The 13,239-nt window shown below is 38.4% G+C and overlaps 1 protein-coding gene across 1 annotated transcript in view; it reads right to left on the bottom strand.

Annotated features, from left to right (window-relative positions):
- Nucleotides 1-13,239, bottom strand: part of LOC111149812 (glycerol kinase 5 (putative)) — a 72,327-nt gene that overhangs the window by 33,996 nt on the left and 25,092 nt on the right. The window contains exons 5-9 of the mRNA XM_022507102.1: nucleotides 11,416-11,547; nucleotides 8,316-8,391; nucleotides 7,474-7,535; nucleotides 7,319-7,392; nucleotides 7,056-7,116 (exon numbers count right to left, since the gene is read on the bottom strand). Of these exons, the coding sequence (XP_022362810.1) occupies nucleotides 7,056-7,116; nucleotides 7,319-7,392; nucleotides 7,474-7,535; nucleotides 8,316-8,391; nucleotides 11,416-11,547 (405 nt within the window). The remainder of the gene's footprint in view (nucleotides 1-7,055; nucleotides 7,117-7,318; nucleotides 7,393-7,473; nucleotides 7,536-8,315; nucleotides 8,392-11,415; nucleotides 11,548-13,239) is intronic.

Genomic DNA, 13,239 nt, shown 5'->3' with positions numbered 1-13,239 from the left:
ATTTAGTTAAAGTTTAGTCTTGATTCATCATCTTGGGGAGAAGCATTCCGTCCCACATCAGCTACTTCTTTTCCTCATCAATTTGATTTGGAGGTGTCTCCAGCATCTCTAGAAGACCTGGTTGGAGGTGGAACCTTTGCAAGCTGTGAGATATGTACTCAAGGCTCCATCCCTTCTAGTTTTGCAGCAGTGTCAGTGATCAGGAGCATTTGGTAAGATTCCTCTTCCAGTGGGGCTCAAGGGCCATCTTCTTCAGCTAATGTTTCCAGAATACCTAATTATCCCAGCTCAGTATACAAGTTTCTGATAGAATTCCAAGAAGTTCTGCAAGGTTTTCATTAAGGTTCATATGATTTGCCCAGTGAAGTGGATGTCTTGATCACTGGAGATTGTGGAAGGTATGCCCCAAATGGGAAACACGTTTTCTAATAGTTTCCTTGCTACTGTGAGGGCATCACAGTCTTGCAGCAGGGAAAGGCTTCGACCCATCCACAAAACATACAATGAATAACAAGAACATACGGGTAACCCCTAGTAACTAGCAGCTGGAATGAAGTCCAGCTGCAGGTATTCAAAGGGTCCAGAGGGGTAGGTCTGAGGCTCTGGGAACAAAATCAGTTTTCCCAGGATGACCTGACAAGTCAGGAATTGCTGGTAGATTATTTTTACAATATTACAGAAGTCTCCCCACCAATGTCTATTCATAATTTTGGGTCATCTTGAATGCCCTATGGTTAGTGAAGGAATTTAAAAACTGAAAAATAGGGTTTACCAGGGAACTGGGAAAAACTAAGCAGCCATCTTAGTTTTCCCATAGCCCCAACTATTCATTTAACTGACAGCCAGTATTTACCCACCTTTATTCCTCTGATTCAGCAGCAGACCGTTGCCATGTTACAGGACATCAGGATGGCAAAAGTGTGGCAATGAGGGGCTTTTTTTTTTTTTTTCAGAAGCAGAATGGACTTTATGTACACGTGTCAAAATCTTACAACATAAATAAGGTCTTTTGTATTTGATAATGCTTCTGATGTAATTTAACATATCACATAAGCTTAAATAGTTTAGCAAATTCTTTGGTATGCTCCAGGTCAAAAACACTTAAGCCAATGAAAAGTCCAAACAAACAAACAAACTTCATCCTCAAAGCAGAGAAAAAAACAAATTCTCATTTTGCACTGGCTTAGTTTTGATACTAAAACTTACCTGTTCCAATCTTTAGTCAGTCCTGACCACATACACAATTCCTTGCCAGAGATTCCTTTCTTTCTACAACTGTTTTTTCCTCAAGGAATATATCTCCATCCTCATACTTTTTTTAAAAATCAAAAACATATATTTTACTTCCCTTGCATATGGAGATGTTTCCCTTATTATTTCTGGTAGTGTTAAGCAAATGGAAACGTCAGTTATACCAGCATTCTTTAGACTGGCAAATTTATAAATACATTTTATAATTTTTAGAAGCATTATGTTTTTAATTTTCCAATGTAGCACTAACATATCCAAAATATATTACAGTTTTTCTGTAACAAGAAGCCATGAGTAGATATTTCTTTTTTTTTTTTTTTTTAAGATACTTTTAAGTAATCTCTACACCCAGTGTGGGGCTTGAACTTACAACCGTGAGATCAGAATCACATGCTCCACTACGCCAGCCAGGCACCACAAGATAAACAAACCTATGTTTAGTAATTGATATTTTAGTATTTCAACTTATTTACAAATGATATAGATATTTAATGAATTCAACTTAATTCATTACTTAACCTAACTTAGAGAAAAACTTTAGGGTGGGGTACCTGAGTGGCTCACTCCTTAAGCAACTGCCTTTGGCTCAGGTCATGATCCCAGGGTCCTGTGGATCAAGTCCCACATTGGGCTCCCTACTCAGCAGGAGGCCTGCTTCTCCCTCCTCCACTCCCCCTGCTTGTGTTCCCTCTCTCACTGCCTCTCTCTGTCAAATAAATAAATTTTTTAAAATGAAGAAAAACTTTAGGGTGTTAGGTTACCAAAAAGATTTGGGAGACCATTTAAAAGATTACCTAAATTTTTTATTTTATTTATATCTATTTACTTGTTCTTAATAATTATGCTTGTATTACCCATAAGAACTTCATGAGACATCAGATAAAGTCAGTCATTCTTCCAAGTTATTTTTTTTAAATTTACTTATTTGATAGAGAGCGTAGGGGAGGGGCAGAGGGAGAGAGAAAGAGAATCTTGAGCAGACTCTCCCCTGAGTGCAGAGCCTAATGTGAGACTTGATCTCATGACCCCAAGATCATGACCTCAGCTGAGATCAAGAGTTGGATGCCTAAATGACTGAGCCACCCAGGTGCCCCCTGCCAAGCTATTTTTTTTTTTTGATCTGTAAAAGAAATTATATTACCTTATTCGACTTTAAGTGAATTAAGGCAGAATAAAACTTTTAATTTTAATGCTGATAACTGTAAAGGCATGTCTACTTTAATATTCTTTAAAGATCTGTTTATTTTAGAGAGAGCGAGAGAATGTGCGTGTGCACGTGCACAAGCGGGAGGGGCAGGGGGAGAGGGAGAGAGAATTTTAAGCAGACTTCACATGGAGCACAGAACCCAATGAGGGTCTCAGTCCCACAACTCAGAGATCACAACCTAAGCTGAAACCAAGAGTTGGCTGCTTAATGGCACCACCCAGGTACCCTAAGATATGTCTATGTTAATTAAACCAACAACCTTAAAGTAGCTTTCATATCAAATATTTACCCAGATTTTGTGAGCTTGAGAAAATATTTGGTTTGGTTTCTTTCTGAGAGTTTTAGGATATCTAATCCTTACCGGTGTTTGCCTTTAAACCAAGTAAACAGAGCTCTTTTACAAATTAATTTTAGCAATACCATCCAGAGGTAGAAAAATATCTCACACTTAATATATACATAGAGAAAGAGAGACAGACAGATGCACACAAAGATCCTATAGTTACTAATATTTGCAGATAAGATTTTTTAAGATTTGTATTTGTCCCTAGGATTAATCTTAAGGAGGTAATGCTAGAGTTTGGGAAAAGAGCTCCTTTGCAGGTTTGTATTTTTAAAAAGTCTTCTTTCCCTTTTTTCTCTCAGTATCTGGAGATTGTGGGCTTTGTTTACATTTCTAAGACTTGATAAGATGTAAACTTCATGGGACAGGGAAAGAATGCAAGTTCCTTCAGGAAGGACTTTCCTAGAGCTAAAAATTTACAATCTGTTTGAGATAAACAGGGGAAGTTTTGGGATTGGTAAAGAAATAGGTAAACTCTGAATTGCCTCTACAGCTATATTTCTAGTTTTATAAATATTGCAGGATAAGGACAATTGCTTCACTTCCTCCAGGAACTGGGTTGCAACTTAAATGACATTATAGGTTGATCTACCTACTCAACTCTGTTATTCTCAGTTTCCTTCTTTTTCCCCTGGGGACATGGTTCTAATTTTAAATATTTCTGGTGGTACAGAATAACAACCCATGGGTGTAAGAAAGGTCCCCAAAGAGGATGCAAAGGATATTACCTTCCCAAGATCTAAAGTCACTCCAAATGATAGCCACAGAACCAAAATCTGCATGTCCCATGCGGACAGAAAGACAAGCCCCGTCACGTAAAACTAGAGAAACGAGAAGGCACTACTGGGGGAGAAAGGATCAATGGTCAGTGAATCTGGATTTGGAAAGGAAGTGACAACGTGAAATTTTATTTTCCTCTCTAGACTGCGCACTACAGACAGAGATTTGGAAAGAACTGGTTCAGGTAAGAATTTTCACCCTTTGCTGGAAGTTTTTCCAGGATCCCCTCTGTAGGCTCTGGTATCTACCAGACTTTCTCCTTTGCTGTTTGAGGGAATAACGTAGCAGTTTCACCAGAAAATCCCTCCGTTTCAATGACTCTGGGACGGGCCCATATGGGGTCCTCCTATGAAGTAAATACAGGGGTGTATGTGAGGCCAATGTGGTGGAGTTTTGTTTATGGTTGTGTAGTCTTTTCAGAGTGGAAAAAAATTCAGACAAAGGATTAGTAGAACGAGTACTCCAAGGAGGATAAAGGGGAGCAACAGGAACTACGTTGGTCTTACAGTCTTTTGTTTTGGGCACCTCTTCTCCCTTTTTCACTAGCCTTTCGCAATGAGTCTTTTAATGAAGCAATATGGGAATTCTGAAACCTTTTAGAGGCTTCTGTTTGCCAATGAAAAAAGGTTTCCCATTCTGTTTAATTTGGGAATCCTTCCTTTCAAGTGCACTTCTTAAATGATTTTATCGAATTGGAACAGTCCCCATAATGACCACTGTATTTCTAGGTTGTAATTCTCTGGAAGGCTGGAGCAGTTTGGTAGGATTCTCAGCACAAATAGAGTTAACCTATATTTCTGTCCAGCTGCATCTAGCTACAAATGGGGTGCAACTCATATTTCTGTCTGGACTTATTTGGGGACCCTTGACCTGACAGTTAATGAGCCAAGTTCCCCAGGACACTAAACAAGCTTGGTAAGATTTTGCCATTTTTGCAAGATACCTACAACTTCTAGAACTACAGTTCTTAGACATAAAATAAACAGATGCACTGGAAGGTGGCATGCTTTGACTCTTTATAATTTAAGGATTCCATTAGCTAAGGCTTGAGTTCTTAGAGCCAAACTAATACCTAAAAGGGATGGGCTACTGGGCCGGGGATCTTGCATGTTTTACAGAGTACCTCATCATATAGAGGTTTTCTTGAGGTTGGTGGCGAACTTGTATCAATCTAACCCATTTTCTTGAGGTGGTAAGTGCTCTAATAGCCTTCAAATGCTCACCCTGTGCCCACCAATTTTTCCAGTTTTTTGGTCTCTGAGATCCCTGTTAGTGATAGCCTTTATCTACACAAAACAAGACAAATATGCGCACCTTAATGTATAAGCGACAACCAAGAGATGTTACTGTGTCCCGGCCAAGAGAAGGCCCTGCGCTCACCACAGACAATTCTTGTGGAATCTTGCTGGGGTTTTCCAGCAATTTCAGGGGAATTATGGCCTGAAAGGCTAGGGATTTGCCTTTGGGCAGACATTTTTCCCAGCTCAGCTGGACTCTAGGCAAAACTGCCAGCTCTGGGCATAACCATCTGGCAGTTTAGGCTGTAAAGGAAGGCCAATTACACTGGGGGAGCTTGAATGTACTAAGAGTGGAGCTCTGAACCAAAAGCGAACTTGCCCATAGCCCTCAGGAACAGCAAGAAACACATGAATTCAAAGGGTTCATGGGGTACCATGCCTGTGTTTCTCATGGTCCCCAGATGCTGCTGGAAGTTCGCTTTGGATCTTGTTGCTGCCTGCCACCAAATCTGTTAAATAACAATAATTCAACCAAGGAAATTTTCTTTTCTTTTTTTAAAGATTTTATTTATTTATTTTAGAGAGAATGACAGAGAGAGCCAGAGAGCATAAACACAGGGTGGGGGAGAGGCAGAGGGAGAAGCAGACTTCCTGCTGAGCAGTGAGTCCAATGAGGGACTCGATCCCCGGACCCTGGGATCATGACCTGAGCAGAAGGCAGACACTTCACTGACTGAGTCACCCAGGCACCCTCAACTGAGTAAATTTTAAAGATCTAACTAGCTTTATTAATCAATTCATGAATTAGACGGCATCCCATCTAGCAATTATGGGGAGCACCAAAGAGCTACAGAAAAGGAAAGTCTTTTTTTTTTTTAAGTAGGCTCCACCCCCATCATAAAGCCCAACGTGGGGCTTGAACTCATGACCCTGAAATCAAGACCTGAGCTGAGATTAAGAATTGGTCACTTTACCGACCAAACCACCCAGGTGCCCCAGAAAAGGAAAAAATGAAATTATTAGCAAAAAAAAATCCATTGTATTAGGTAAGGCTGCCCTAAGGGGAAAGAAAAGGGCCTATCAGAAACTTTCCTAGTGCTGATGGAAAAGTTCCGCATTGACAGGTAAGGGTTACATTTCTGGGGGATTGAAACTGCAGTTAGGGAAGGTATTAAGTCTTGGTTTAGGCTGCCATTTTAGGCCTATTGTTTTCTTTCACCCTCTCTCTCTCTCTCTCTCTTTTTCAAGATTTCATTTTTAAGTAATCTCTACACCCAACATGGGGCTCGGATTTACAATCCCAAGATCAAGAGCTGCATGCTCCACCAACTGAGCCAGCCAGGTGCCCCTCTTACCATTTTAACAACGTATAGTAATATTTTAAGGACCAAAACTCACCTAAAGAACACTTTGTCACTAAACTTCGACTGTTCCAGCAATACCTTTATCTAAACCTGAGCCTACCAGGAAGTTGATTAAGACTGACCCTCTCAAAATGACCAGGAATTTATAACTTGGAAATAAACTCCCCTTCTCTCACCTGATTCCTCCATCTACTATGGCAATCATCCACCTGGGAAAGATGGTCTATATTTCCTGCGTAAGCTATTACAGGAAACCAAAGTCAAGGTTGGAGTTTCCGCAGAGCCCCTCAACCAGGGGGCAAATCCTTGAAATTCTCTAAGTTCTAGATCTTTCATCCAGACAGAAAGAGTACAATCAAGAAAGAACCTCAAAAACCTGAAATAATTTATTTTTCACTCTTCTATAGTTTCTCTACTGGTCTATGTTGGCTAAGGATTTTATAAAATACAAATACAACATTTTATTTATTTTAAGTTGCCTTGTCACTGTTTGGTTATACTGTATCAAATACAAACTAAGCAATGGCCCTATCCTTTGTTTTTTGTCTCAGAGTTATCAAATATAAGCCACATATTATTCAGAATACAACATTAAAAAAAATTTAACAGTTTTCTGAAAAACAATATATATAAAAAAGTCAGAAAAGATCAGAAAGTGCTTTCATGTCAGAAGACTGGCCCAGTGGGTCCCCTTACCAGAATACAGAAAATACTCCTGATTATATCCAGGGCACATTAACTTAAAAAGAAAAAAAACACTTTAATTTTATTCTGCAAGGACCTCTAATGCTCTTAAATATAATCCCAACTATCCATATATATATTATTTAGTTTATACTATGCATGGAGAATCCCTCAAGTTTTCTACTTACCAAGGCCACTATTGGTATAGGCACACCAAATATCTCTTCATCCACTGATCCAAAATTGTGGCTTCAAACAAAATTGATTAAAAAGTCAGTCACAGCTCTAGAAACATTAATTCTCAAATTCAGCAAATTGATTTGTAGACCAAAAAGTTATATAATGAACATACAAGCACCTCAAATAACAAATAACAAAATGCTTTCCCCACTAAGGCAAAATGAATTCAGGGACAGTTTTGCTAGTTTCTATAACTGATGTTCATTATTACCTTGTATCCCTCACAGGAGGCAGGATAGACAGTGGTATTGAAAGCAGGGAAGTAAGGATCCTACTCCAGTGCATCTGAGCATAAAAATATGTCATCAGAATCCAAACTAAATTATACAAAAATTGTGATTCAAAAGGAAAAAAAAAAAACTTTACCTTAAAAGGGTCAAATAGTCCAGTTGCACTGGCATTTGAAAAATCCGTGGCAAATTCAGAACCTGAATTCACATTGAAGATATTATATTATCAAGTAGTATCAATCAACAGCTATCCCTCTATCCCTAGTTTATAATCTAGACCTCTGTCTGGCCTCAAATTCATTCCAAAATGTATATTTCCAGTGCAAAGTCTCCAAAGCAATTTCCCACTTAATCTTTTTGAACTTTTATAGTTTACAAAATCTCTTTCATATACATTGTCACATCGTGATTCCCAGTTTATTTTGTTATTTCTTTTAAAGATTTATTTATTTGAAAGAAAGAGAGAGAGAGAGAGCACTCGAATTGGGGCAGGAACAGAGGGAGAGAATCTCAAGCAGACTCCCCACGCAGGTAAAGACTGACCTCAGGGCTCTAACTCATGACCCTGAGATCATGACCTGAGCCAAAACCAAGAGTTAGAGCTTAACTGACTGCCACCAAGGCATTCTGATCCCAGTTTAAGGATAAGGAAAGGGGTTCAAAGGTGTAATATGATTGCCTATAGTTACCCAGATGCAAAGGACAAATTTGTTACCCTACTCGAGTCTTTACCACTTTTGAAATTAAAACTGTTCCTCCATCTTGTGTTTGAGGTCTCATCACAATTTAAAAATCACTCTCACCTTACAAATCTAAAATTTATCTACCTTTACTATAACATGTAGTTACTCCAGTACCAAGGAGCAGTATGTCTGGGATAGGGGAAGGGGAAAAAAAGTAACCTCCACTTTTTTAGGTGAATCATTTCTATCAATCAAATTTCAGTTACTTGAAATAGATCTATCAGATCATCTTTACCTTTTGTGAGCTTATGTAACAACCAGGTATCAACAGTCCCAAAGCAGCAATTATCTTCTTCAACTGCATTTTGCACCTAGAAAACACAACGTCACAAAACTGACTCAAAAAGGCTAAATTAGGGGTGCCTGGGTGGCTCAGTGGGTTAAGCCTCTGCCTTCAGCTCAGGTCATGATCTCAGGGTCCTGGGATCAAGCCACACACTGGGCTCTCTGCTCAGCGGGGAGCCTGCTTCTCCCTCTTGCTCTGCCTGCCTCTCTGCCTACTTATGATCTCTCTCTCGTTCAGTCAAATAAATAAATAAAATCTTTTTTTTAAAAGGCTAAATTATGAAGTGTATGATTAAGTGCCAATCAGTAAATACAATATAATCCCATTTCTTGATAAGAATGAATATATATAAAGAAAGTATTTCTAAAATATACCCCAAACAGTTCTAAGCAATTACTGTAAGGTAAAAAGGGATTTAATTTTATAAGAAGCATGTGTTACTTTTGTGATGAAAAAACAAAGTAAATATACATATTTTTAGCTTAGACATATGAATATGTCTACACAAAGTCTAAAACAGGATGGTATACTATGATTACAGTTCAAATCCAACTCACTGCCTATTTCTGTACAGCAATTAAGAATGGTTTTTAAATTGTATAATTGTTTTTTTAAAAAGAATACTTTGTGACATATGAAAAAGTATATGAAATTCAAATTTCAGGGTCCATAGATAAAATGGCACTGGAATGCAGCCATGCTCACCTGTTTCTGTGTTATTTATGGCTGTATTCGCACTACAATGGCAGAGTAGTTGTGACAGAAACCTTATGGCCTTCCAAGTCTAAATTATGACTATCTGGCATGTTAAAGAAAAATGTGGTAATCCTTAGCATAAAGCATACCAAAGGAAACAAAAGTATCACAACCTCTTTATATTAGCCAACAGAGACAATGAAATGATTGTTGAGATATCTTTTTTTATTTTAAATAGGCTCTATACTCAATGTGGGGTGCAAACTCATGACCCAAGATTAAAAGTGGCATGCTCTACTGACTGAGCCAGCCAGGTGCCCTGAAGTATTACTAACATAGTGGAAACCATGCCCTTTATCATACTTCACCACCTGGCCAACTCTTATTTGTCCTTCAAGACTAGCAGTTCCTGGCTTTGGCCAAGTCAGCACTCTACAGAAATCTTCTAACCCTTATCTCACATCATTAGTTCCCTGTTAGATCCTCAGCTCCTTAAGAGCAGGACTACATTGGTAAGTCCAACGCCTAGGAGGGTTCCTGGCATATAGCATATGCTTAAAACATGTCTCCTAAATAAATGAGATAAAAAGAATAGCAAATGAATACATTTAAGGGTGAATTATATTTCAACAGCGGAAAGGATCAATAAAATGAAAACATGTGACATAAGCTCCAAAAAAGAAGTCATTTGTAGATTATTTATAACAAATATTTATATATATAGATTATAATCTATATATATATAGATCCTATATATATATAGATTCCATTCAGGTTTTATACCACTTAAATATGGAGTGCTTAAAGTAATATTACTTTATTTCAAATTCTTTTTAAATTTAGAAACTGCGATTCTAAAATTTGTTCCAGATCAGAGAAAGATTAATCTGCATTTCAGTAAGCAGCAACAATGCCTGACAAGTAGTAAGCTCATCTGTTCCTTCAAAAAACATTTGAGGGGCACCTGGGTGGCTCAGTGGGTTAAAGCCTCTGCCTTCGGCTCAGGTCATGATCCCAGGGTTCTGGGATTGAGCCCCACATCGAGCTCTCTGCTCAGCAGGGAGCCTGCTTCCTCCTCTCTCTCTGCCTGCCTCTCTGCCTACTTGTGATCTCTGTCTGTCAAATAAACAAATAAAATATTAAAAAAAAAAAAAAAAAAACATTTGAGAGTCAGGTCCTCTGATGGGTAGTAGACCTATTCAAAAACAGAGTCCATATTAGGGCTTCCCAAACTTGCTTTGGGTTAAGACTCCAAATAGCTCTACCCTGTAAGTAAGGGTAAACTAGAAAGACAGGCTCTCACAGGAAATGAAGCTGTTTTGAATCACCTCAATCATTAACCTGGGTTGAAGTAATCCTTGTGCCTAGAAAAATGGGAGAAACAGGGCACCTGGGTGGCTCCGCTGGTTAAGCAACTACCTTTGGCTCAGTCATGATCCTGGAGGATCAAGTCCCACATGGGACTCCCTGCTTAGCAGGGAGTCTGCTTCTCCCTCTGACCCACTACCCTCTCATGCTCTCTATTCTCTCTCTCAAATAAATAAAAAATCTTAAAATAAATAAAATAAAATCACAAGGAGAGATCATTATTTAACTACTAAAGTGGCTAAAATTTAAAAAAAAAACACTGATAATACCAATTATGATGGTACATGAAATATGAAGTCCTCTCATTGATTGCTGGTAGGTAAATAAATTATCAAAAACTGTGGGAAAATTTTGGACATTATCCACTAAAAGTGAAGAGAGATATACATACCCATTCATGCCCTAGAAGCCCCATTCCCATATATAAATACAGCAGAAATGCTTTTATATATACTCCAAAGACAGCATTATTCATAATAGCCCCAAAATAGAGATAACTCAAATGCACACGAACAGAATGGATAAATGGATAGTGATAAAATCATATACTGAACACTAAATAGCAATGAAAATATAAGAAAATTAATTTACACATTAATACAAATTTTTTAAAAATTCAGGTAAAACTACAGTGTTGAGGAAAAAAACACCTAAGTAAAAAAGTAAAAGTTGAAAGAAAATGGGATACACAGTATCACAATGTTCTATTTCTTGATTCAAGCAGTGTTACACAGATGTTTGCTCCACAATCAATGAGTGGTAAATTTTTGTTTTGTCTGTTTTCCTATATGTATTATGACTTACAATAAAAACTTCAAAAAAAAAAATAGAGTAAAGATTCCTGTATTCCATCCCAATATGTAGTGAACACTTAATTTTCCCTCAAATAATCAAAGCACTATTGTTATTCCTTTACTTTTTCTTCCCTATAGTCCACACACACACACACACACATACCACACATACACACACAATCTTTCCTTACCTCAACCAAGTTCTGTAAAATCCAGGCCAATCTCAAAGAAACATGCTGGTTTGTGAAACTGAACAAACTGACTGTTAAAAATCGTTTATTTCTAGTAAAAAAGTGCAGCACTCGGCAGAAATTCTGTAATAGCTATTAAAAAAAGACATTTTAGGAAAATACATTTAATGATGTTTGATATTTCTATATCAATTCTACACACATGAAAACAAACCCAATAACAAACGAATCATTCAACTACTTATAGGATTTTTAGCACTTAAAGAAAAGAAGTAAAATAATATTACTCTAAGTGGATAATTTGTATTCTAACATATGAAATGTAACATATCTACTATGACCTTCTTTAGCAAACACAAGAAGTTCAAGATAAAGTCTTTTAAAATAAAAGGGAGAGAGTCAAGGGAGAAGGTTATATTCTGATTAGAAACATATTTTTAGTGAAGTCAGTATTAAACCATAAGGGAAACTCCCCTACACATTAAGTACCTAAAATCTGGGGTGTATGATTTCATTTAATACTATCTGTACTTATCTCAATCAATGCTGAAATATATATAGTTTAAAATTTACTTCTTAGTAAGCAAAATCTTAAAAAGAAAAAGTCTTTCATAGAAAGCCAGCTTTGAGTTTTAAAGTTTGTCAGACATAGTAAAAAATAAATAAATAAATAAAAGAATAAAAACTTTATCCTGCCACCTACTATAAGAATGCAGATGGAGGGGGAGGAGTCAAGATGGCGGAGAGGTAGCAGGCTGAGACTACATCAGGTGGCAGGAGATCAGCTAGATAGCTTATCAAACCATTGCAAACACCTACAAATCCAACGGGAGATCGAAGAGAAGAACAGCAATTCCAGAAACTGAAAATCGACCACTTTCTGAAAGGTAGGACTGCCGGAGAAGTGCATCCAAAGCGATGGGAAGATAGACTGTGGGGGGAGGGGCCGGCTCCCAGAAAACGGCGGAGCAACGGAGCACAAAATCAGGACTTTTAAAAGTCTGTTCCGCTGAGGGACATCGCTCCAGAGGCTAAACCGGGGTGAAGCCCACACGGGGCCAGCGGGGCCCTAGGCCCGCAGGGTCACAGAAGGATCAGGGGTGTCTGAGTGTCGCAGAGCTCGCAGGTATTAGAACGGGGAAGCCGGCTACAGAGACAGAGCCGAGGAGTGAGCTCTCAGCTCGGAGTTACCTTGAACTGGTCGCAGCCTGGGTGAGCTCAGAGTGCGGCCAGAGGCCAGGGAGATGGGAGTGATTGGGCCCTTTTCTCTGAGGGCGCACTGAGGAGTGGGGCCCCGAGCTCTTGGCTCCTCCGGGCCAGAGACTGGGAGGCCGCCATCTTCATTCCCATCCTCCGGAACTCTACGGAAAGCGTTCAAGGGACAAAAGCTCCTGAAAGCAAACCTGAGCAGATTACTTAGCCCGGCCCCTGGTAAGGGCGGTGCAATTCCGCCTCAGGCAAAGACACTTAAGAATCACTACAACAGGTCTCTCCCCCAGAAGATCAACAAGAAATCCAGCCAAGACAAAGTTCACCTACCAAGGAGAGCAGCAGAATTCCAGTGGAGGAGAAAGCAAAGCACGGAACTCATGGCTTTCTCCCCATGATTCTTTAGTCTTGCGGTTAATTTAATTTTTTTTTAATTTTATTTTTTTTTCTTCTGCTAAATTTTTTTTAACTTTTACCCTTTTCTTTTTTAACATTTTTTACTAGTTTATCTAATATATATATTTTTTTTAATATTTTTCCTTTATTTGTTTTCTTTTTTTAATTTTTTTTTCTGAACTTCTTTTTATCCCCTTTCTCCCTCCCACAATTTGGGGT

The sequence above is a fragment of the Enhydra lutris genome, unplaced genomic scaffold, assembly GCF_002288905.1.
Source record: "Enhydra lutris kenyoni isolate GAN:26980312 unplaced genomic scaffold, ASM228890v2 scaffoldscaffold2, whole genome shotgun sequence".
NCBI classification, from domain to species: domain Eukaryota; kingdom Metazoa; phylum Chordata; class Mammalia; order Carnivora; family Mustelidae; genus Enhydra; species Enhydra lutris.
This window is presented reverse-complemented; position numbering and strand designations above follow the sequence as displayed.